At 49.1% G+C, this 25494-nt stretch overlaps 1 protein-coding gene across 1 annotated transcript in view; it reads right to left on the bottom strand.

Moving 5' to 3' along the window:
* GPR179 (G protein-coupled receptor 179) overlaps positions 1–25494 on the bottom strand; it is a 56967-nt gene that overhangs the window by 19279 nt on the left and 12194 nt on the right. The window contains exons 5-11 of the mRNA XM_090044593.1: positions 16565–16673; positions 7685–7787; positions 6428–6645; positions 5058–5126; positions 2594–2703; positions 1768–2006; positions 641–779 (exon numbers count right to left, since the gene is read on the bottom strand). Of these exons, the coding sequence (XP_089900719.1) occupies positions 641–779; positions 1768–2006; positions 2594–2703; positions 5058–5126; positions 6428–6645; positions 7685–7787; positions 16565–16673 (987 nt within the window). The remainder of the gene's footprint in view (positions 1–640; positions 780–1767; positions 2007–2593; positions 2704–5057; positions 5127–6427; positions 6646–7684; positions 7788–16564; positions 16674–25494) is intronic.

The raw sequence follows: 25494 nt of genomic DNA, 5'->3' as shown, positions 1-25494 counted from the left end.
TCGGACTTGACGATTTGCTCAGGTCCCTTCTGACCCTACAAACTATGAAACTATATTCTGACTCTTACCCCTCTGCTCTAACCACTAGACTCCCTTCCAAGCACCCATGGTATGTGAGAAGAGTGAGGATCATGGATTCTGCTATATACTGCTGCTGGAATGATTCCTCAGGGCTGGGGTTTTTTTTCACTTGGAGTTAAAGCAGATGGGATTATTTTTTATGCCTCTCAATTGGTCAGAGTCTTATGAGGTGAACTGGGAGATCAGAAGAGAAGGAAGAAAGAGCAGCTTGAGGAGGTGACCTGGTTTTGAAGGTGTTCAAGCTGCCCCTCGCTCTTGATCTGCCTACAGATATTGAAACCACTAGGGGGTCCTCATGACTGGCCTCTATCACACAAGGCACAGCAGGTGTGTGAAACAAAGCAGCGGGTATGCAAAATCAAGGTCCAGCCCAAGGTGGGGAGAGACAAATATGTAAATCACCAGGAACCAGAATGATAAAGTCCTTTAGAATTGTACTCCTTCCCTCTGAACCAAATGTGTGGTTGTGGATGGGGAGTGGAGCAGGGGGGAGGTTCCTAGATAGACAGAGCAATGGATCAGTATAGCCAAGAGGCCCTTTCTCCCTCCCTTTCCTCACCTGATGACATGGAAGGCAGTGGATATGATCAATTCATTGTGGAGGGCAATGCCCATGTAGCGGGGCTCATGGAAAGCAGAGGGCACCGTCCGGGTGGCATAGCACAGGAAACTCCCCCAGAGTAAGAAGAGCATTTCAGCTGGCAGAAAGAGAGAGAGAGACAAATCAGCAATATTAAGTGCAGCACCTTTCTCTCTAGCAAGTTTACATTTTATAGCAGGATGCTGTGGAGTCCAGGTGGCACCTGGTTGATGAGAAATGGTTTAAGATTAGCTAATCCCATTTCTTTGGCTACCAAGGTGCCACGAGCCTTCTGTTCACAGGTTGGCTTCCTTTCTTGCCTGCCCTCCAAACACTGTCTCCCTCAGCTTTGGATGGACAATAAAACACAAGTGGGAATGTGCACTTGTGTTTGGGGCTACAGCCCAAATGGCCTCTGCTGCAATCCCAGGATGGCTGCCAACTAGAAGAGATCTTTTTTGGGACCGAGGAGGAGGGGGCTACCACTGTTCTGGAGTCAGCATTACAAGCCAGGCTCTGCTCCAGAGCCATCCCATGTTGATGGATTCAGGGCCAAGAAGGTGGAAAAGAGGCAGTGCCAAGGGCTTGCACATGGGTCTCTTGTCTGCCATTCTGCTTGTTTGTCTGTCCATCTGCATCTCTCTAGAGCAGGGGTGTCAGCCAGCATGCAAAGGGAATCAGAGGGCCATTCCAGTGCTAAGGTGCAGCCTTCATTGTGGTTCCCGGGTGGCTCTGACCCTACCACAGGCCAGATTCTGACACTTACCAGTACTATGTGGCACCTCAGAGCTGGAATGGTCTCACTGGTATCAGTGGGAGCCATTCAGGGACTATAATCAGCTCTGGTGTGAGTAAGGGGGTGGCAATCTGGCCCTGTGTGGTCTAGGCTGTGGCTATCCTCTCCTGGCTGAATACCCCTCTGCTCCAGAGCTGGTTCTAGCCAAGCTGAGAGGAAGGAGCACACTGAGTCTCCTAAGCTCTCTGCTTGGTGTGTGCTTGGGGCTCTTTGACCTCGTGGAATCCAGGACAGCCATCCATGGGCAAACTAAACATGTCCCCACACCTCCTTTTCTGTGACATCTGGAGCCCTGAGAGCAGAGTCTCACCCACAACCATCATGTAGTCCCACCGGTCATGGTCACAGATATAGAACTGAAGGCCCCGGGGAGTCTGGGAGCGGATCACCAGTGGGATGTTCTTATCAATGTTCTCCAGCATCCCCACTGTCCAGGCTGCCAGGAACCAGAGCACCAAGAGCAGGATCAGCCCCAGCATCTTCAGCACCCGCCCGCTGGTCATATAGGGGACTCGCTGGGCCGTACGGGAGAGGAACACCTTCAGGACCCTGCACAGCAGAGGGAGGAAGCAACACTAGCATCCAGTGGCTCTATGACCAGCTGATGACTTAACAAAGGCTTAATGTGGTTCCCAGGCTTTGTGCTGGTGCTTGTATAGGAGTGGATTTCACCCTGAGCTTTGGTATATTGTGCTTGTGCAGTTACTCCACTAAAGAAAAATCCATCTAAAGGAAGGTTATTAGAATATGAAATGCATCAGGACTAAGGCCATGCAGGTGATGTTAATTTAACTTCAAACTCCCTACCGGCAGTGAGTTCAGTAGCTAAAAAAAAAAAAGGCCCTCTACTGCTTGGAGCAAGATCAGTCACAGTATGTTTCCCTTGGACTTGACCACAAGGAATCTACAGCCTCATGAGCTTCTGTTGAGAGGAGATCAATTGAGGAGGACTGTACCATTCATAGCTTGAAGCTGGATCTGTGGGAAGTCACTATGAGGCTGACTCAGAGCGGGACAGCTGCTGCCTCAGGAGTGTGAAGGTTTTGCCTCCTGCGTTTGTACATTCAGGGCAAAATCCATCCTGGGGGTAACTCCACTGGCAGAGGCAGGGGCCAACGAGCCCCTCGTGCCATTACCTGTATAGCTTGAGGGTGATGGTCCCATAGACAATTGCAAATCCAAGCATGCGCACCCAGCGCAGGACGATACAGCGAAAAATACTTGGCTTGAAGTACAGGATAAACACCTGAGCATAGAGAGGGGAGAGAGAATGAGAGAAGTAGCTCCACACAGCTCAGATCTCTGTCCTGGGAAGCTGTTGTTTCCACTTTTTACACCTGCCCCTGGGTCTTGTTTACAATTAAGCCACCCCTAGGCCATGTGGGCAGGATGCTGGAACTTTCAAGGGGGTATGGATGACTTTGTAGGCCATGATAAAGTCCCAGAGCACCAGAACTGGATAAAAAAAAACACGTGGCTAGTCTGCACTGGCACAAAATTGCACTGTTAGGTCCTCACCTTTTTTCTTGGTGTCAATAAAGCTTGAGTGAAAATGAGACTGCAGCCCTAGGAGAATATATATATACTAGCAAAAGCAGGCAATAGATAAGAAGGATCATAAATGCTCTGGCTTCTCCTGGGAATACCATTATTCCTTGACTGCAGGGTTTCCTGCACCTGTCCCTGAGTCAGATGCTCCTAGCTAGGGTTAGAGGTAGGGGACTAGATAGATGGTGATTCCTGAGAACCTGGCCACTCCTCCTGCTTGTATCTGTGTGCTGGCATTGCCTTGCTCAGGCAGACCCCATATGATGCCCACAGGAAAACAACTCACTTTTACCAAGGGAGAAAAGGGCCTGCATTGTTGTGTCTCCTGGTGCTGTATCCTGTGTAGCTGCCAGCACATGCAGACAGGGAGGTTGAGGCACAGATTGATGACAGCCTCCCCTCAGACAATGATTCACTGTGGAAGCCAAACTGATGTACCAGAGTGTCTGACTCATGATCCCCTGCCTGAGCAACAAGGACAATACTGCCTCAGATGGAATATGACCTGGTTAGCAGGATATGTTAGAAGGGACCAGATCTGGATATCACACTGATGTGCAGCCTAGAAGCACCTAAAATGAGAACAGAGTAATGGAGCTTGGGTGATAAATTTCAGGCTCTAGTTGAGGTCCTCTAAGCCCCTTATCTGTGGCTGGATTTATGTTTTTGGGGGTCTCACACAAAGGTCTGGCCCTGCACTGTAATCTACCAGACAACCAGGCTAAAATGTGCAATGAGGATCCAGGGAACAGGGAGCAGGCTGCGTCAGAAACCAGCTAAGAGGCTTGAGGATCAGCTTCTTTTCAAAAGGTTTGTTCACTGCTCTCTGCTGTCTCTATGGCAGATGCTGCAAATCTTTCAGGAGAGAGAAGATTTAGAGGAGGATTAATTCTACTGGTCATCAGGAAAAAAGGGTTTTCAGTCCTCAAGAAGGTTTCTGCTGTGGCTGATGAAGGCCAGACTGGTGAAATTAGCAATTGGATGCCCAGGGCAAGGTCAAATTTTATGCTGCTGTTGGTGCAGAGGAGAAATCCATATTCCTACTTAGGAAGCAAAAGTGAAGGAAGCAGTCTATCTAGCAAGCACTGCTTCCAGTGCCTGTTATGCACAGCACACAGCCTTCTCTCTGAGGTGCCCCTGATTTGCATTCTAGGCTTTCTAAGGTTGTAGGAGCACCTCTTGCCTTCCCATGCAATGGCAGTATGGCGGATCCCAGGAATTGAGGAGCCTTTGATGTCAGCGGTCTATGTACAAAATGGCCCCAGTGGAATTGGAGTTGACCTGGATCTTTACTGGGCTTTTCCTAGCTACTGCTGCATCTACAGAAGTCTTTGAGTGGAACATGGGGTTTTCTCTGACAACAGACTGAGCCTTCCCACCCTGCACAAATGGGTTCTCATGAGACAGGAGGAGTGGATCTCATCCCCAGCGGGGATGGAAATAGAGGTCTTTGTCCTTCCTCTGCTGAAACAAAGGGCTCTTATCTGTCCAGGTCAGTATTTTTTAACCTCTGATAAATCAAAAGTATGTGACACTTACAATTCAAAGGCGTCTGCACCTCCATTTGAAATTGCTAAGGGGTCCGCAAATGAAAAAAGGTTGAAATCCACCTGTCTAGGTGTTTGCACACTCTGTCTTCATCATGGTACTACCTGAGTGCTCTTACAAGGCAGCAGAGGCACTGACTGTAGAAACTAGAGAGGCAGAAGAAATTGGGACAGTGGTGCAGCTTCTGAAGCTGCAGCTTGGTGATGAGTCTGCAGCAGAGCACCAGCAGGCAGACTTAGAGCATGGCCTGGGACCTGTTTTGGTAAAGGAGGGGTTTGCGTCCTGGGGTAAAAGCGATCCATGATGGATTCGACCCCATGTGTGTGACTGAGATGGAACTGCTGGGGATCTCAGGTAATATGGCACAGGGGGGGCACAGGAAGGTCTGAAAATGGGAGAAGATGAACCTACTCCCATCCAGCCCAGCCTCCTCCTTGGAGTTGGAATTACCTAGGGGAACAAAGGGAGAGAGCATTGGCATCCATGTACAAGTCAGATACTCACAGGGAAGTAGAGAAGCAGAGATCCAAAGAGGATAGTTTCTAGCAGGATAACTCCTGATGCACGGATCCTCTAGGGAGAGAAAGAGAGAGAGGCACACACACTCACATAATAGAGGACCCATGTGGTGGGGGAATGAATCATTCAAGGGCATTGTGCCAAGGCAGAGGACAGAGCAGAATGCAAACGACATATTCTTGAATGAGCCTGTGCTGTGAGGTGCAAGGTGTTCCCAGCACCCCCCACAGGTCACCTTGTAGTGGTAGGAACATGTCTCAACAAATCAGGCTAGTCTCTATGTTACAGCTTGATTCTTGGAGTAATCCCTGGGGAAAATGAAGTGAGTTGGAAGGCATTGGGAGTGGAATTAGCCTAGTGGGATGGGTGAGACAGCCCGCCAGCAGGAGGCACCTTCTCCTATCGGAACTAAAAGTAGAAGTGTGTGGAAACCTTTCGTCTTCTAGGGGAGATCTGACTCTAAAGAAAAATGGAGGTAAGTGTCAGAAGACCAAACCGGCAACAGTAATAACGAATGAGAATGCACAGCACTTCTTAAGCATTTACGAGGAATCACAGGCTGACCATAGGCCCCTCCCACCATGAGTGGAGTAGGTCAATATTTTTATCAGCCCCATTATGGAGATATGAAAACTGAGGCTTGGGGAGGAGACATGATTGATCCAAATTTTGGGGACAGAACTGAGGTCATGTGACTTCCCCTCCTGTGCTTTAACAGCCATCCAACTGCAATGCTTGGCTGTCCTCACCTTAAAGGGACTTTGGGTTAAATTCATCCCTGTACAAGGGGCCAACAAGAAGCCTTCTGCAGAGCTGGTTTGGGACCTGAGGGGTGGGAAGGTTTGGGGTCATTTTGCCTGCATAGGGGTAAATGCCCCCTTTTCTATACAGCCAGCTTCTATGCCCCCAGCCCTGGGCCTGGTAAGTGAATTACGGCAGACATTTTATGGAGAATAAGGAGCAACATGACATGGGCTGTCTTAGTTTTGGGGGCCCAGGTGAGATACTTGTGGTCTGAATTAGTAAGGGGTGTTGACTGTGTCTAGCTTCAGTTGAAGTCAGGGCTCTGAAAATCATTCCCAAGAGGGCTCACGTCAGGTACCCAACGTGACTTGGCATCAGAGCACAGGTGGGAACATAGCTGTCTCTGCCCCCATGCCTGTGCTCAGGCCACTACACAAGGTCTCTTTCTTGTAAGGTATTGAGAAGAACTCAGGCCATATGCTCTGTGGGTCCCACAGGAGGCACCGCAGAGAGGTGATGTGCCCAGGGCTGAGTATGTTTGAGTCCCTGATAGCAGAGCATAGGGGCGCCACAGTGAAACCCAGTTCCTCAGTGAGAGCTTGTTGCCTTGCCTTGCTCTTTCTAAAGTGGTAGGAGATCAGCATACTGAGAAAGACAGCCAGCATGCAGAAGGCTTGGCAAGAGAGGACGGCAGCCCGCAGGGACCAATCCTCCTGGATCAAACACGGGGTGTCGTCCACACACGTCACGCATCCCTCCTGGCAGGGGCGGCACTCCAGCAAATTCCCGGGACTCACTTCTCCATATTGAGATGAGCTTTTCTCTATCCCTGGACAGAAAGGGAATGCGTGAGAGGCTTACAATAGCTCTGTATGGCTTTTATCTCTTGCCATCAATTTCACTCAGACAACAGAACTCAGGGCTGATGTTCTTGCACCTTCCAGGACCAAACAGGGGTAAAATCCCGCTTTTCAGAGCTGGGGGCATTTCCCGCTTCCTTTGCAATCCTTTTGCATGCATGGTGCATGGTGTTTAAGGTAAAAGAAGGTGATTTGGCTTTTCTTCTGTCTTTGGCCTCTCAAGGATGCAGTGTGCATACACAGGTCCTTCCACGTGTGATGTGAAGTTGGCTTAATGAGTTTGGTTTAATTTGACCCACTAATTCCTACCTCTGTGTGTGCCTGCAGCTCTTCCTCCCTCACTGGAGTGCAGGGAGGGGCTCTGATTCTGGGCTAATGTGGGAGGTATGAGAAGCACGTTCCCCCAGATAGCATTTGGGTGGAAGATTGACCCAGGGTTAAGGCTAAATGAGGAGGTAGATCAGGCAGAACCCCAACATCCGGTCTCTTCCCTTGCATGTCATTCCAGCACATGGAATTGCAGCTGTGAGAGGGCAATACATTGGGCATGTCAGGTGCTTTGAATGCCTTGTGATTGCTAGGTATGATGCTCTGGACTTGCCGCATGAAGCAGCTGGGAAGGAAGGCTGGTACTGTGGCTAATAAGGCACTAACCAGGTGCTGGGAGGCATGGGTTTCAAAGTCTGATGCAATACTGATGCAAGTCCTCTACGGGATGAAAATGCCTAATTCCCATGCACTTCAATGGGCACCGCTGTAACCTGACAAAAAATCTGGCCCTTCCCCAGCTTTGTGCCTCAACTCCCTACTAGTAAAATGGGATAACAGCACTTCCTCCCCACCTCACCAAGGTATGCGTGTGTTGGAAGAGGGCTCAGATACTGCTGTAAGGTGGAGTGGGAAGAGCTGAATATCTAGTTTTGCCACTATATTGTAGGTGTGACTTGAGAGCCAGCCAAAGCCCAGTTGACAGGACAAGACAGAAGGCCGGGGAGAGTGGCTACCTACCAGGCTGGGCAGTGATGGGAGACCTGCTTGCACCGTAGAACCCTGGCTTGCACAGGCAGAGGTACCTTCCAAGAACAAAGCCACGGTTTTCCTGGGGGACGCACTAAACAGAGCACATGATAGCACGTAAGTTTCATGCATCCCCTGCCCTGTACAGCCCCATGCACCTAAAGGTTGAAGCTCTGGCCATTTCCAACACCTGCTGGGTGTTCCCACCTCCTAGGCACCCTCATGGACTGCCCCACCCTGTTCAGTTCAGCCCCAGTCTCCCTGCCAGTTTATTTCTGGAAAGCAGTGGTTAAACATTTAAGAATTAAAAGCAAAAGCCCAATGCTCAAATCCCCTCCTAAAACCTAAATGGACACCTAATGCTGCAAAGCACACTAATCCCCGAGAGACAAATCCCACTGAGCGATTGCTAGCATGACAGTGAAAGCAGGGTGCCTGCAGCCTGCTGAGAGCTGCCCTGCTAATGCCAGGGGGCTGCAGACCCCTTAAACCTAAGCCAACAAAGGAGAAGTAGGACAGCCTGTCTGCAAGGGGAGAGCTGGGAGTGGTTCAGGAGCTGAGGAAAGGGCTGGTGGGGTAGTGGAAAGCCCACTGCTGCTCTCATAAACCTCCAGGCAGAATAGCCGTGGGTGGTAGGTCTCTCTGGCACTCATACAAGGAAGAGGAACTGACCTTATGAATTCACACTACAGGGGTTGTGCTTCAGAGCTCCTTTGACCTTTTGGCTAGGGGCACGTGAGACTAGGTGGCATGTGAACTCCAAGGCCTCTGGGCTTGGGGCTTGCATGTAGGATGCCTGTCATGGATTTGGGAGTATCTGAAACCCCAGGCTGAAGAGTCCAGGAGGTAAGATACTTGCCAGTGGTAGCACCACACAGATGTGAATAATCAAGCTCTGCTTAGTTGACACAAGCTGGAACTAATTTGGCCCGAGATATCAAATGAAAAAAAAAAAAAGAAAGAAAGAAGGGAGGGAGGTGGTAGTGGAGGCAGAGGTAGGCAGGGGTGAAGTGGGGTGCAGTTTGTGATGAGAATGGAGACTGGAAGAGACCCTGAGTTAGACACCGAGTATAAATCTCTTCTCTAACATGCCTCCTTGCTGCTCAGCTGTAGTCTGTTGATCCAGTGTACCTGACTCTGGCATGGGGCAGAGGACAGTCTCCCCCACAACCGCCTTTATCTATTCTCTTTCCTGGCTTCTTTCCTTCCCTGCAGATCAACACCTGGTCCCCACACACTTTGGCAGACAGTTGCACTGCTGGCTCACAGAGCCTGTGGATACTGCTTTTTCCACACAGCAATTCTGCACTGCAAGGCTGAAGTCAATCTGCCCTCCTACTGCGATGGCCATGTGTCTTGTGCCTTGACCTGGCATGAGGCAGAAAGGGAATTAGGTCTGCTTAGTAATATCCAATTTCTTTTGCCATCCAGGCAGGGTCGCCTGTGCTATAAATGGAGCTGGCCATTAAAATGTTCATTGAAGCATCATCAAAATACCATTTTGCTGAAACTGAAGTTCCCTGCCAGATCATGTCCCTTTGGGTGAAATTTTCCACTGCGGGGGGCAGAGGAGGGAGGAGGATGTTTGCAGTTATTTTGACAGTGTCTTTTCTTCCAGGGAATCTTGACATTTCCCAATTTGCATCTGCTCTAGAACTGGGAAATGTTAAACTTTCCTACTTGAGAAATTCCAAATTTCAACCCTAGCTCGAGCAGTAAACTTACACCTTTTGAGGAAGAGACTATAGCAGTAGTTCCACAGCCCAGTGCAAAGCCATCATACAGTTGCTTTTGATCACTGGTCTGGAAACTGGAAACGAAGGTCCTGGAGCTCTCTGCTTTCCATCCTAGGGCTCTTCCTAGCCATGTCAAGGGCCCCATCTGTGATTTCTCCCTTGAGATATATCCAATAGGATATAGGGTCTTTGTTACCCTGTAAACCCTTTTGGGCAAGGTGGCACCTTCTAACTAGTTCAGAAAAACAAGACCTTGTCATGGCATCTGACAAAGTAGGCTATGAAAGCTTAAGTCTCTCTGAGTGTGTTAGTCTATAAGGTGCCACCCTTCCCTGCATTCAGCCTAACTTCAGGGCTAACTACCTGTCTGTGTATCCCCTTCTGTTCAGGTCAGTGTGTCAGTATGTGTTGTCTCTCTCTCTTCAGGGACAGTGACTGGTTCTCTGGGTCTGCGATTACAGAAGTAGCATTTTAACTTGTGGAACTACTTCAAAAGCAGACAGGAAACAGGGAATCTAGAACAAGCCCTCTATGCGAAAGCAGCTATAGGTGCCTCTGGGCAACTAGGTCCCAATCTCAACCCCCTGAGTCCACCAGAAGAGATGCAAAAGGGGGTGTGAGAGAAGTACAGACCAGATGGGGGGCACTCAACCGGAAACCAAGATGCCTGGGTTCACACAGATTCAAGAATTGTAGGGCTGGAAAGGACCCCATGAGATCATCTCTTCCCTCAGATCTGTCACTGCTCTGCTATGTGACTCTGGGCGAGTTGCTTCTTCTTTGTACTGCACACCCAGCAATTCAGGCCAGAGACTGTCTCTTACCACATGTTTGTACACTTGGACCCCTGGTCTCGGCTGTGGATGGTACTCATCCACTTTTGGCAATAGCAAGCTGGGGACTATCAGCTTTGTCCTGTAGCTTCACACACTGATCATGGAGGACTATGGCCACACAGGTAATTGGGATGGAGCTGTGCCATGAGTAGGAGGAGCCAAGTAACCACAAAAAAGTGTTGGCAGAGGTTGAAGCCATGGATAGAAGGGAGTGGATATGCTGGCAATAAACCATACTCACTTTGTGCGGGGTGCGGGGGGGGATGGAATAGGGGCCAGGCATAGGGGCAGAGGAGCCATGACAGACAGGAGCAACCATAGCTCATGAAATACTCCTGGGCTGTATGAACAGAGATGTCTGAGCTGTGGTGATGAAGGGCACAGGCAGGGCGGCAGCACTCTTACCCTGGGGTTCCAAAGCCCCATATGCCTCCCGCCACCTCCACCCCTACCCCGACACCCTCACTTTGCTCTTGGGTGCCCACCATCTCCCCCTCCTCTGGTATCCAGGTTCTGCGCTTTCACTCTCTCCCTGGTGGTGGTGGTGGTGGTGATGTGTGTGTGTGTGGGGGGTGTTAATCAGAGTGCATTAACCCTGCAAACACTATTAGGAGCCTTTACATAGCATTGCAGTAATTCAAAGGAAGTCTTTTAATTACACACACACAGGGATCTACAAGTCTGTGGTATTTACCCAGCATGGGAGAGAGGAGGGCGAAAAGAGAAGCAGGGCGAGGTGCAACTCATTAATTAACAATGCTAGGCCGCTTCCTTTCTTTATTTTAATGTATTATTAAATGTAAAGAAAAGGGCCAGGGATGGGGAGGGGGCACCTCGCTGTGCTCATCAGTTACCCTGGAGGCTTCAGGAGACCAAATTGGACATTAGATCCTGAGAACTGAATTGCTTAATCCCCAAATTATTAAACTAAATTAAAACAATCAGGTGGATCTCTGCCATCCTCTTCCTGTTCTCTGTATTGGCTTTGCCCTTTCTTGCTATGCAGAGGGATTTGAGAGAGAGCTCCCAGCAGGCCAGGATAGAGGTGGATGCTCAGTGTGGTGTCAGAGATGCTCCCAAGCATGTTAAGCCCCCCTCCCTGCCCCACACCTTGAAATCATTCTAATCTGATATCTCTATTCATGTAATCATGTGGGTGCCAGCTGTGTTGCTGTGTCAAAGGTGAGCTGTGGAGTGAGGTCTCCTCACTTTGTTCTACACCTGTCCCTGGCAGTAGTGTAACTAGGAGTGAATAAGCAGGGCACCAGCCCCTGGTGCTGCTTTAGAGGGGGCACCAGAATGGCAGCCTGTGGGGAGTGCATGCCATGGCAGCAGTAGGCGGGGATGTCTTTGAGTCTTGGGTCAGGTATGGTTCTCCAGTGCTGGTACCCCCAACTACCCTCCCCTCTGTCTGGGGTACAAACATTTCTAGTTGTGCCTCTGCATCTTGTTCCAGTTTTCTAGATGAAAACGGACAAGGCAGGAAGGCCTTAGAGGCTACGGGGTTGGGATTCAGGAGACCGGGGGACAGCTTTGCTTTGCCACAGGTCAGTCACTGGGGGTAGGTCTCCACTATCTCCTCACTGCTCCCAAGACCATGACTGAGAAGCAAGCTTTCTGCTTTATCACTCCAGCTGTTCTAAAAGAATGTCTGTTCTCAAAAAAACATCTTGGCAGTTGCTATTTGGAGGAGGCCCAAGGACCCTTTCAGCATCTCACTTTTGAGTGTGTTCCAGGGAGTAGCACTGGTCACTACCATCTTAAGTTCTACTTATCTTAAGTTCTGAGAACAGGGTAGCACTGAGCTCTGCTAGCTACCCCAAAATCTGTGCAGGGTCTTGGGAGGTAATGCTGAACACTGTTCTGCTGTGGGCTACCTCGTTTTACCATATTGTTCTGATTATAAGTCGACCCCGCATATAAGTTAACCCACACTTCCAGGTTCCTTTTTAGGAAAAAACAGCTTTGTCCCTGAATATAAGGCAACAACTGAAGATCAATACATTGAACTGCTGCTGTCCTTACAAAACTCCCACAGGAGAATTTTAGCTGCCATACGTTTTAGCTGGTAGAGGGAAGAACATCTCGCTCCCACAGGGAAACAAATAACCAAGGAACAGACGCAAAGGGTTAAATGCACTAAAGTTGCTAAAATAAAAGCACCACTGAAAATATTTCTGATTGGGCTTTTTTCACTGCATGCACAGAAATACTGCAAGTACAAAACTCGAGACTCTCAAGGGTCCAATTATAGGCTGAGTCCACAAAGTCAAGGGAGATCTTTATAGTTTATTCCGAGGGGAAAAAAAAGGTGGGCTTATAATCAGAACAGTATGGTAGTTAGCTTAACGCTCTAACCACATACCAATCAGGGCTTCTAGTAGAGGTGATATATTTTATTAGACCAACAAGACTTTTGCAAAAAAATTCTTTAATTGCAAGCTTTTGGGCACAAACATCCTTCATCAGACATCAGAGAAAAGGCTGTAAAAGTTCTCCTAGGTAGAAATGAAAGTTCGTATTTCATAGGATTTCACAGAGGAGTCAATAGATGGAAAACTCTTCTGAGCAGGCAGTTCTTAGCTGGTAAGGAGTCTCTCAGCTCTTGTAAGGCTCTATGATGATGCAAATTACCTTGAAACAAAGGCAGGAGCAGTATCTCAGGTTTCAGGTGGTCAGAGGTGTTTGCAATTAAAGAAATTCTTTTGCAAAAATATTGTTAGTTTAATAAAAGATACTATGAGCCCTGATTGCTTTTTTCTCTAGACCAATATGGCTACAACCTGGATACCTAACTGCATACCAGTAATTTACAGCCAGCTCAGATAGGTGTACACTAGCTGCAGTCACATCTTTGCATTGCATTGTAGACACACCCCTGGTCTCTGTGCTTTACTCATCCACCAAGTGTGTATAATAGTCTTTCCTTTGTCTGTCCTGCCTATTTAGACTGTAAACTGCTCAGGGCACGGTCATCTTTTGCAAAGTGTTTTAAAGTGCCTTGCACAGTGGAGCCCCAATCTCAACTGGGTCCTTTAAGATGTACTGTAACATATAAACAGTGGTGATTTTCAAACCATAGCTGATGTACCTACATGAAGTGTAAATATGTATGTGTGTGTGCATGCACAAAATGTGACACTTTTTTATGACTCTGAGATGTGAGGGTGGAAGCCAGGGAAGGGGAGTGCATGGGACAGTCTGACCAGGACTGGCTCCAGGTTCTGGTTAACTGTGTGAATGCACGTGCAACCATACCCGTTGTGTGGATTAACTCCTCTGTTTTGCATCAGGCATCTGGCACGTGATGGAGAAGCCAGGTCTGTAGGGTGGTGACTGACCAGTCAAGGGTCACAAACTTGGCATGGCTCTCCTTGACTTTGTTTGCCCTTTGAATGGACTCTTCTCACAGAAACCCCTCTGAAAAGAAGGGTGTTGTCCAGTATCTATGCATAGAGCTGGCTCAGCCCCTGTTTCTCCTTCTCACCAAAGAGGGAAGAATCTGTTTCAGAGCCTTTCCTAAGCCAAGGAGCAACTCCAGGACTATCAGGGGAAATGGAGTCAGGCACAATGGATGTGGACCCAACCAGGGCTGCACCACAGGGGGTAAAATTGGAGTGAGGTGGGGGCAACATTCAGGGATTGTCTATGTTCTCTAAGTCTTTAACTCTTTGGTGTGTTAGGAGTCACGTGTGGATGGATTAGGAAATCTCTTGGCTAAGCCTGCATCTCTGGTTTACTGACAGGTGGCTCCTGGAAGGGTAACTAAAAACCAGAGTTCCCACAACCAGATAGAAGGTCTCTGGGTAGTGCAGAGACATCTGTGCAACGGCAGGCTGGGAAGCCTGTGGCACTGGTCAAGAGCTTCACAGGAGCCAACTGTGGAGCCCCACTGTCCTAGAGTGGTGGCAGGCAGAGACTCAGTTTGGGGAGGGGGTGGAGCTGGGAGAGCCAGAGATGGGAGCAGTGAGCAGTCACTGGCTGGGCCTGGGGAACTTGGCAGCATGTGAGATTCAGTGTTCAGGTCCTCAAGTCACCACACTGCTCTGTTCTGAGAGTAGGAGGGGGACCCCGGTCACGACAGGTGGCTCTGAGCATCAGCAGTGGGGTGCTGAGTAGTCACTCCTTGCTCCTGCTATTAATCAGGTTAATTACAGTGGTAGCTAGATACTGGCTGAAACTGGGCCCCCAGATCATGAGTGAAGCCCCATCTGAAGGGCTTACAGTCCAAATAACCAAGGCAAACACAGAGTTGGGGGGGAAGAAAGGGACCCACCAGCAGGGCCGTCAGTGTGATAAATGGTCCATGATTCCTTTTGGGGTAGGGCTTGCAGGAGAAGAGCTTAATGGAAAGAGAAGTTGCCATTGTGGGGGAAAAGTGAAGGACGCATTGAGGCAGATGTCAGGGCAGGTGAGGGGTGTGGGCAAGGCCTGAAGGCCAGCAGTTCAATTCTAGTTCAGGCCAGGTGTACCTCAAGACTGTGACTATCCATGGTCTGTTTCAGAGGCCTGCACAGGAGGATTTGATAGTCTCAGGTTCATTTCCTACGCAACAGGAGTTGACATTACAAAAAAGCCTCCTCCAGCTGACTGATCTCAGCAGAGGCACCAAGAATCAAACAGGCCTTTGACTCTGAGTCCCCCACCCCTGCCCCCAGTGACCTCCCTTCCCAGTCAGTGTGCGCGTACATTTGATAGGCAAGGTGATAGAAATAGGTGTCATGTCAGGACCCAGGGGGTGGGTAGAGAAGGAATTGGCTCTTTGGGAATGTCTAGCCAGTGCCTTTCACCATGAGATCCTAATGGGGAAAGCAAACTCAGCTGTGATCTGACTAGTCCCTAGTTCATCATACCTGGCATTTTATATGAGCAGATATTAACTCATTCATCTTTGCAATGCCCCTGAGAGGTAGGAAATCAAGATTTTCCCCCCTCAAGAGACAGGTAAAACCACTGGGAAGATGAGGAGATTGTTTCAAAGCTGCACCATGAGGGAGTGAGAGAGCCAGGAGCTCTTGACCCTTAGCACTATACTTGTTCCTTCAGGCCATGCTGGAGGCAGGGGTCCAGGTCGTTGGGCCAGTAGCCTGCTTCTCCAGAGGCCTGAATTCCTTTTTCTTCCCTGCTACAAAGTTTATGGGTAACCCACTTGTAAGTGCATGTTTTTTGCAAAAATATATTAGCTCACTTGGGGCAGACAGCTAATCTTTTAGCTTTCAGCTAATGGCTACAGTGTCTTTCTGCTACAAAAAGCTGTTGGGCCCTTAAATGGTAATTAAGACATAGCAACGTGGGGTAAAACTTGTGGAAAGCAAGGAGATTGCTAGCTTCTTCAACTTAAGATACCACTGTTTTTTGCAGTGAAGACATCTTTCATTGCCCTGGCCCTGAACTGTCTTTGAAATGGGGATAACTGCTCTTTTTGCCTTTCAGGGAACAAAATATATTAAAGCTTTGGGGTGCCTGGACACAGGCCAGTAAAGTTGCAAAGAGATTATTCTACTCAGTGGGGTCCTTATTTGAGGGATTATGTGCAGGAGACGGCTCTGTTTCTGGTGGCTTTTCAAACGCCCACTGCATTTGCTCAGAAACTTCTAGCATAGGGCTTATTTTTGGCCAGTAGCTACATAATGTTGAGCTGCAGCATCTGGTCTGATGGCTATAAGCCACTGCTGTCTCTGGAGGCAGCTGTCTGGGAATGGAAGGGGCTTCCTAAGGAGGCATGTTACACTCTGAGTCTCATGGCCAAAAGGAGGAAAAAAAGGCTTAAATGGAGATTTGCACAATGAAGCTTATCAGCTGTGAGGCAGGGAGCAGCTGAAATAAGCAGATGGGTCAGCAGCAGAGGGGGGAACCTTGTCATATGAACCTGGGAGAGGAAGCAACACAGGAAAGAGGAAAGACTCTTGGAAGAGGAGTCAATCTGCAAGGAGGTATCATGTCATCAAGGGTTAGAAGCAAATGGGTCTGGGTCAGTCCTTGCTGAGGTCAGATGGGGTCTTTCTGTTGGCTCTAGGGAGCTCTGATCAGGACCTAGCAGCATCAGGGGAGAAAATTCAGTTACACTGTAGTTTCCATCCCCACTCTCACCAAGCTGAAATCCCATATCAGAGTGTAGGGACACCCTGGGATGGTTTAGTCAAGAAGCTGGACTTATGAGGTCCCTTCCAGTCCCATTTTCTTAGGATCCTAGATCTGAGCTGGGCATGGGAGGGACACTGTCTGTTCCTTTGTGATGAGCTTGAGAGTACCTAGGAAGTGGTTGTGAAAGCAGTGCAGGGAACGGGGGGGCGCTTTACCTGCGTGCTGTTGAGATCACAGCGGTGTGTATCCGAGAACCAGCCTGTCCCTCTGGCACACTGGTTGATGTCCACATTTTGAAGCTTGATGTCCATTCTCACCACTCCCCTGCAACAAAAGGTGCAATGGTGAGGCATGGGCCCTAGGAATACTGGAGATCTGAGCCTCATTCCACCCTCTCTTGCCACCTGTGGGGTCCTGTCATAGCCTGAGGTCAGAGAGGTCCAGAATGGGCTCTGTTTTGCACGCACTGTCCATGCTGATTTCAAATCATTCACATGCACAAGGCAGGGACTGCAGCTAAAACAATCTTTGAATGCATCAGAGCTGGAGATGCTAGGGCCCAGGAGCTCCATGCTCTCATACACCCCTGCTCAGTGCTTTGCCAGGGAGGGCACAGGGCAAAGCTGGACAGAGGCTTATTGTGCTGGTTCTACTGTCCATGCCACCTGCATAGGCACACGTATGGTAGAAGCAGGGTCACAGCCACAGAAGCTCCTGCCATCTTGGAACTGTAGTGGTCCTTATAGTTGGTCTGTGGCCTGGTATTGGGAATAGAGGATTTCTTTCACCTATGTCCCATGACTCAAGCTGTAAGTGCAGGCTCTAAGCTGAGAACAAGCGCCCAGGACAGTAGGAGGTGATGTGCTCTAGCTGCAAGGTCATTGGCCTTGGCCAGGTGAAAACTGGGTCCTAGTCTTGGCTTTGGCACTGATGTGCAGTGTGATTTAAGGCAAGTCCATTTCATTCTGTGTGCCTCAGTTTCCTGCCCATCAATTGATGTGTCTATGCTGTGTCTTATGCAGCAGGGTCCAGATCTTGACTGGAGCATCAGCTGTTCCCAAACTGTAAATAATCATCATGTTTCAGGCTGCTGCCACATGCCAATTGCAAAAACTAAACATCAGCTGGAAATGAAGTCCCCCCCTCAGGGTGAAATTTACCTGTAGGTGCCAGGTGTCATGCCAGGTGAACCATCAAAAGTAGGCCTAAGATGTGCCTGGCTTCTGTACAGCCAGGGTGGGCAGAAGGGTTCTCAACCTGTTTGCAAAGTGCATTGAGGTTTATAAAGGAAAGGGATTAGGAGTGTGCACAGAAGAGCTCTTGTCATCAGTGTAGCTGTGCATGCGTCTTTGTCTGGCTGTGTGTATGTGAGTAGGATCCAATCTGTAGGGGAGGACAGTGGGAGGTTACAAGGCAGATAAGTAAAATGGGATTCATTAGAATTAGAGTCCATCAGAGCAAATTCCCCTTGGTTATGCCTCTGAAAGCTCACTGACTTTGGTACAGTTGTGCTGCTGTAATTGAGGACATCGCAGGGCCCCCAAGCATCAGAACTAACAAGAGGCTGTCCAGTGAGGGTGAATTTAGTGATGAAATAGTTAGACAGGAAAAGGAAGCAGCCAGGGCATGGATGTGTGGATGGACAGACATGAAGATCTTCTATTACATGCGTTGATGGTAGGCAGATAGATAGATCAAGATATCTGGAGAACAATGTGTCATTACTAGAGAGATAGAGATAGAGAGGGAGGGAGTGTATGGGGATAGAGAGAAACACAAGTAGGTAGATACAGGAGGTGTATGGGGATGGATGGATGGATGGATGGATGGCTGGATATGGATCAGCATATATGATAGGCCAAGAGGCAGACCTATCCATGGAGCAACATACAGGATAGGTAGACAGCCAGCCAGTCTATACCCATGCAGTTCTGCTCAGATAGGGGCCATCCATTATTTAGTATTGGTTGCTGACCCATTTTTCATGCGGAAGATGAAAGCAGCCTCCTTTCCCTTTTGTATGTCTCTCTTCCTTGTTACTCCCAGCCTGAGACAGACAGCATCCTTTCATCTGTCTGGATCCCAAAACTGACAGGCAAGGGAGGATCCAGAGCCTCCTGTGCAGCCTCAGCTGGGCTAAGGGACTGTTTGTTATTAAACAAACACCACTGGCAGGGCAAGCAGCGTGGGCCATGGAGCAGGCCTCTGCCAGCTTCAGGCCAGCTGGCATGGTGGGCTCCCATGGCCCACTCCCAGTGCAGTGAATGGAGCTGAGATTTAGTGCCTACTGACTGCTTAGCCTGGTGATGTATCTTCAGCACAGCTGTTCCAGAGACTGCACTTCCTGACGTGGAGAGAAGCAGGCAAAAACAACTACCTTTCTATTTATATCACCTGCCTTGGGCCGCAGCAAGAAGCAGGGGTGGGTGTTGGGAGAGAGAAAAGGTGCAGGGAGAAACACAGCCTGAATAAGGGCAGCATGATGGCAGATCCCCCATCAGCTCCACAATCTGTCTGTCTAGTGCTGTGACAGACATAACTAGCTCCTGCTGCAGGCAGGAAGGTTGATGAGTTTCTTAATTATAAACATCATTTAAATGTATTTCTTGGTACTACAGTGTCTTAAAGGAACCCAAGCCTACATTGAGCTCTGAGTGTGCTGGGATCTGTTGCAGGATCAGAGCCTCAAGTCTTACATTTAGGTTATATCAAAAACATCAATCAGTTGATCCCTCCCCCCACCGAATACCAACCTTTTTAAAGAACCTAAAAGCCACAAAAGCAAGTTTCCATGGTGTTGTTAATGTCCAATGACATGAAATTAAAAGGGTGTGTACTGTAGCTTGGTGAAAGGGCATTTGACTGAAGATCAGGAGTTCCCTGTTTCAAATCTGGGCTCAAATCTCTTTCAAAGCCTATAGCCTCTTGGCAGTAGTCCATCCCTTAGAGTGCTGTAGCTGAGGTCACAAGCCCAAGACTGGTGTCCACCTGCCCTCTGGCTGCTTCCTTTGGTTTATACAGGAATGATCCTGTCTTGAGCAAGGGGTTAGAGTAGGTGACCTCCAGAGATCCTTTTCAGCCCTTCCTTTCTATGATTCTATGATTTATTATTTTCTTTTAGAAATGTGGGAGGGGAATGAAGGAATTAAATGCATCCTTGCAGGATTTGCCAACTCTACACTGCAGTCTTGTGAGATGGGCACTGATCTGGGGGCCTGCATAGAGCAGGGGGAGTCTGATTAAAGACCATAAGTGAAACCGAGGTGTTTGAAGCATCTGGGCTGAGGTAGGTATCAAATGTGAACAAAAGGCAGGAGTGATGGAAACCTTGGAAGGTTTTAGACCCAGCTAGAGAAAGCCTTGGCTGGGATGATTTAATCAGGGATGGTCCTGCTTTGGGCAGGGGGTAGGTACCTTCCAACCCTAATTTGCTATGATTCTATGATTATATGAAAGTGGGAGTTGTAAGAGATTAATTAGCTTTAGGTGTTTGCATTTATTACTTTGAGGAAAAGATAGGTGCATGCTTCTTTTATCTGGGGGACAAATTCTGAACTAGTTCCTCAGACAAAAGTCACTGTTGGAAATGCATCAGTTTTTTTGCCTGGGTAAGTCCCCAGTAAAAGCTTTCTAGCTATCTGAGGGCTTTGGTTGCTTCCTATCATCATGGTCATGAAGACCTGTCACAGAAAATATAGTGGCAATAGTAATGTCCCCAGTGTACTTTCTGGAGTCTCTGACTCTTCTCTCTTTCTAGGGCATAAAATCTCTGCTTGGAGGGACTCCAGTAGGTCTTTAAGCAGGAAAATGTACCAAGTTGTTCTCACTGATCTGACTGTAAATGGAAATGCTGTGGAAAGACTCAGTAATGCATTTAGGGTTAGATGCTTTGAATACCAGTGCTAACCAGTCCCCATGAAGGAGCAGACCCCCTGGTACCTCATTTATTTAAAGAGAGCATTGCTAAGTTGGATGAGGACCCTGATTTAAAGGGTGATCCCTGGCTTAAGACTTAGGAGCCCTGAGTTCAAGTTCTGGCTCAGTCACAGACCCTCTGTGATCTTGATCAGGTCACTGGGCCTGTAACCAAAATCCACCCAAGTCTCAACCTTCTCCCCTGAGTAGTGGAGATAGTGCTTCTCTACTGCCCAAGGTTAAAATAATCAACTCTCAGGATATGGTGTTGCTCTGGCAGCCTCTTAGGGCTGCCACTATGCCAAGAAACTGGAAAAAAGTGATTGCTTCCTTAATCTCCAGGGAAGAAGGTGTCTTGGAAGCTCTGCATAGCTAACCACAGTGGTGATCCCAGGTCTTCCCATATCAGCTAAATGGCTTCTTCATATGCAAAACAATAAGGTAAGATCATTTATGGTGAGATCCCAGATACAGGAACATCAAACAGGGATATGTCTTTAACCCCTCTCATTCCCTCCTCACCAAAGTCAGAGGTATAACTAGAGGTGGGCTGTTTTGGGGCAAAATATCTCTTCCTTTTTTTTCCCCACCAACACAGGTGTCAAGTGACCGTTTAAACACTAATTTTCAGCAGCAAAAAGAACTGACATTTTCCCCCATAGCAGCAAATCTTCGGTTGCTGCTCCTGCACCAGACATCACCACTGCTGTTTCATCCTCCCCCTGCCAGATGTGGAGCTGTTGCAGTGAAGGTGTAGGGTGTGTGGGTGGGCCAACAGGAGAGAGGCTCCATTCCAGTTCCACCCCCTTAGGCATCAGGGGTTTGTGCCCCACTTGCTTACCCCTTACTGTGCTACTGCTCCAAGTTATCAATATTCATTATAACCAAATCAGCAAATACTCATTTATCTAAGAGAGGTATCAGAAGTAACCACTGCATCTTTCCTTTGAGGTTCCTGAGAGACCAGCAACCATCTTTATATAACAGGTGTCAAACACACAAATGGTTTCCTCCTCCAGTGGGGCTCCTGGTGGGTCTGAGAATTTGGGGCTGGGGTAAGCAGGGGTTTGGTCTACTGCAGAATTTGGGGCTATGGGGCTCCATTGGAGGACAGCCTTTGGTGGAAGGGGGGCAGGCAACAGCTGTGCTGACACAACTGTATTTGCCTCACCACCACCACTCCCTCTGCCAAGGGCACACCTGAATCCAGCCTGCAAGGAGCCCTGTGGTCCTGATCCACCCTGGGGAGGTGGAGTGAGTTGGACATCTCTGAAAGACTCTATGCAAACCAGCAAAGGGCAGGGAGCACAAAGCAGAGCAGCAGCTTGGTCAGGGGGCACAGGGGAGGGAACAGAAAGCTGAGCAGGGGATCAGGTGAGGGAAAGGGATTGGACTGCAGCACTGCAGGAGGAGGAGTCTGGAATGCAGGTTAAGTGATCAAGGAGGTCCCAGGTGAGGGTGGGGATCTTTCTGTGATGACTGTTTTGAGGAGATGGCTGCACTGCCAGCTCAGGGCAGCCTCTGAAAACCCTCTACCTCCAGGAGGAGTTCTGGAGTGTGAAACCACATTCCCTGAAACACCTGTAGCTGCTGCTGACTCCTTCCTCCTGACCTGCATCAGGTCTCCTCTCAGTGCTGAATGGAGCCTGGGAGCCATCTATATAGCAACATAGGCATGCATGATCACAGACAGATAGATGGATAGATAGTGGGGAATATATGACAACAAAGGTAGAAAAAGAGGAACAGATAATGCTGGTAGGTGGATGACTATGTAACTTTTTAGCTGTTTTAGGGGTTCTGAGAAATATTCAAGTCCAATAGGGAAGCCATTTTCCTTTCACTTTTTTCAATGAAGCTTACGTCAACAATTCATGTTTCCCCAGTGAGAAGCATCTGCTGGTAGAATGACTGGTTGTGCATTTCCAGCCGTGTAGAGTGATGTATTTCATAGCACTGAGAATATTTGTTTGGGAGGGCAATCATGTGTGCGTGACAGAGAGAATGTGAGAAGCCATATGTGCCTGACTGTGTGCATGAACCAATGTATATGTGATGCTCTGTGGAATTGTATGCAGGTGTTGGAATGAGTGCATGAAACTCTGTGTGATGTATGTGTGACTTGGTGCATATACGAATGTGTGTGTGTGGGCATGTGTGTTAATGTGTCTCTGAGGGTGTGCATAAGTGGATGTGTACAGTCATTTACAAGAAGAGGACAAATGATTTATACAAGTGTAGCAACACCTTAATAGCAGGGTATTCCTTATAGAAAGCATAAACTGACATGATGCCCCAGGTCAGTGGGAATGAAACATTTTGGCAGATGTGTCACAAATTAAGCCCTGCGTGCCCCCTGAGTGCCACTCCAATTCCTTTCCCCCCCCCTCAATCTGCTACTCTGCCTTCTGACCCCTGCATGATCTGCCACAGTGCTGCCTGCCCTCTCCCACTAGCCTGCATCACACATACAGGCTGCCCATGTCCCTTGTGGCACTTGTGCCATAGGTTGGCCACCAGAAGCAAGGAGAAGGGCATATACCCAGATTGGACTTTGCCACCTCCATGCATTCAAAGCCAGGGCATGCCATCAGTGCAGAGAGGACACTGTGTAAACGACTACCACTTGTCTCTTTTATGTGAACCGCAAAGCAGCTGCCAACAGAAGAAGTGGGAGGCAGGACATTGATGCCTAGAAACACACAAAAGCAGAACGTTTGGCTTCAGGGATGGAGAAGGAAGAGGTCCATGACTCCATGAGGAAATATTAGCTACCTCAGCCCCAGGGAGATGCCATGAGCTGTTCTATTCAGGTACAGGTTAATATTGCTTTTCACAGGACCCCAGGGCAGGTCTCTGGTTGGAGCGTACCCCAAGGAAAGGTGAACGTAAACCCAAGCTCCAGATGCAGCTCTTATCTTTTCCTCTCTATCATGGGCTGGGTCAGAATCCAGTTGTTATACCCAAAGGGGTTTGGGCTCTAAATCTGCAGTGTCCCAGAGCTTGGTGAGATGCTCAGACATGGCCTCTTAAAGCTGTGAATTCAGGTCCCAGCCTGAGTCAGGACATTTTGGTTTGGAGCTCATTCACCCCATTTCTGGATAAAGATGCTAGGAGATGAGCTTTGATTTTGACCTATCCAGGTCAATGCATCTGGAAGGGACGGATTTTCCCATCAAGTATTCTACACTGTTCCTTATGAGCTGAGAGCTGCAACTCCACCTTTCCCTCACAGAGGAAGTCCCTGCCTCTGCATTGTGCCCCTGGAAAAACACTTTGGTATAAATCTCAGAGGGCTTACAGCCCAAAGATTGCCCTTTCTAGAAAGGAACCAATGCTGCCACCCATGCTGTGTAGTCCAGTGGCTAAAACATTGGCCTGGAAGTCCATCACTCTGAGCTCCATTCCTGCTTCTGCCTTTGACCCCTTATACATCCTTATGCCAATACTTAGATTAGCCAAGGGTCTGACTCCTATCAAATGAGGGTACAGCTCCCCAGCACAGTGGGGACCATCCTCTATCCTTGGGTATTCCCAGAAGAAAAATAATGGCAGGAGGACAGGCAGGAAAAGGACACGTGTAGGAACACTGATGGCCATGGAAAAGCCATGTTCCTCTCAGCTTACTCCCTCCTGCCCCTTGCTGTTGGCTACTTGCTGTCTCAATCCCTTGCTCTGGGTTGTGGCATGGGAAGACAGAGGTTTCTTTGGGGAAACCCAGTGGATCTGGCTTTTGTTTCTGGATTGTATATGCTGGTTGGACTTAGAACAAAGATGATGATCTGGAAACACACATCAGGCTCCATTAACCCTTTACAGTGCATAAGAACTGACTGCCGGGCATTGCCTTCTCTCCTTTCCTGGCTCTGACGTGGTCTCCAACGAGTCTGGAATGATGAGAGCTCGAACAGGAAAGTCTGGTGTCCCATCCCATTTAAATAGGTCCTTTACTCCTTTCTGGGGCTAAAAATAGCTCCTGTTGCCACACGTGATCCTCTGCAAAAGGAAATGCGTGAGGAGCCCGGGGCGGAGTGCTAGGAGTGTCTGTGACCACACCAAGGCTGGCATGGGGTCCCAGAGCTCCTGTCTGGAAGCCTGCAGCAGCCAACACAGAATCTGGGACATGCCCAGAAATGGGTCAGACTGTAAGACTGGGGAGCATGAGTCTAATAGGGGCACTGGTTTTCCCAGAGAGCAGAAACTCCCATATCAGGAAAGGAAGGTGCTGGTGGGTTGCAAGTGTGCTGGAATGAAACAAGACCCCCCTATCTCATACCTCACCCCATGGAAGGCACCATCAAGGTCTCAGGACACCAGATCCATGTTCCCACCCCCAGTCTGCACTCAAGACCCAGAGCCAGGTTCACTGGTGGCCCAGTTCTAGCTCTTTTGGGGAGGGTGGCCAATTCGGGGGTGGGATGTGTGCAGAGGGGGAAGATTCAGCAGTTGAGGTTAACCCATCCCAGGAGGCCTGGTGGCAAGTGTCAGCAGGTGTCCAGCACTCTCTGCTGGCAGGACCCAGGGGAGTAAAGCCCTGGGGGAACCCTAGGAAGGTTTATCAGGGAGGTGTGTCCCAAAGTATGCCTGCAGTCCTGCGATGCGGAGGACAGGGCATCCTCAGAGCTCGGCATCCCAGGGGAGGGGTGTGGGCTGGAGAACATCCCTGTACCAGCCGTGTGGGGGCCGGGAGGGGAAATTCCCTGCAGTTCTGTGGCTGAGCAATGGGGATCCCAGCCCTGCCGCAGCCCAGAGTAGCAAGGAAGATGCATACCTTTGCAGTGCTGCATCCCACTGCTTGGGCAGCACCCCCAGCTCTGCAGTCTAAGGGGATGTTAGTGGGGAGGATCCCTGCCTCTGTGCCCTGAAGGGTTGGTTACATGGGGGATACCCCAGGGGATTTTCCCCAGCTTTGCACCCTTGGGATGTGTTGCAGGGAGGGAATCTCCCTGGACCTGCACTGCAGAGATGTGTTACATGGGGAACACCCGGTTCTGTACCCCAGGCATATGACAGCTAAGGGATCCCCCAGAATTTATACTTCAGTACAGGGGATAATCCTCCTCATCCTGCAGTCTAGAAAATATGGGGAGAGAGCCCTGCATACTGGAGTGGAAGAGGGAATGTGTGTGTTGGGGGGGGGGACGTGTGCATTTGTGAGTGGGGGGAGGAGTCTCCCCAGCTCTGTGTCTCCCCCCTCCCCAAACACTCCCTGCCCCTATCCTCAGACTCC

The sequence above is a fragment of the Crocodylus siamensis genome, chromosome 4 (genome assembly GCF_052110815.1).
Source record: "Crocodylus siamensis isolate JL-2025a chromosome 4, ASM5211081v1, whole genome shotgun sequence".
NCBI lineage: Eukaryota > Metazoa > Chordata > Crocodylia > Crocodylidae > Crocodylus > Crocodylus siamensis.
Note: the sequence above shows the minus strand (reverse complement) of the source record. Positions and strands in the feature narration are given on the sequence as shown.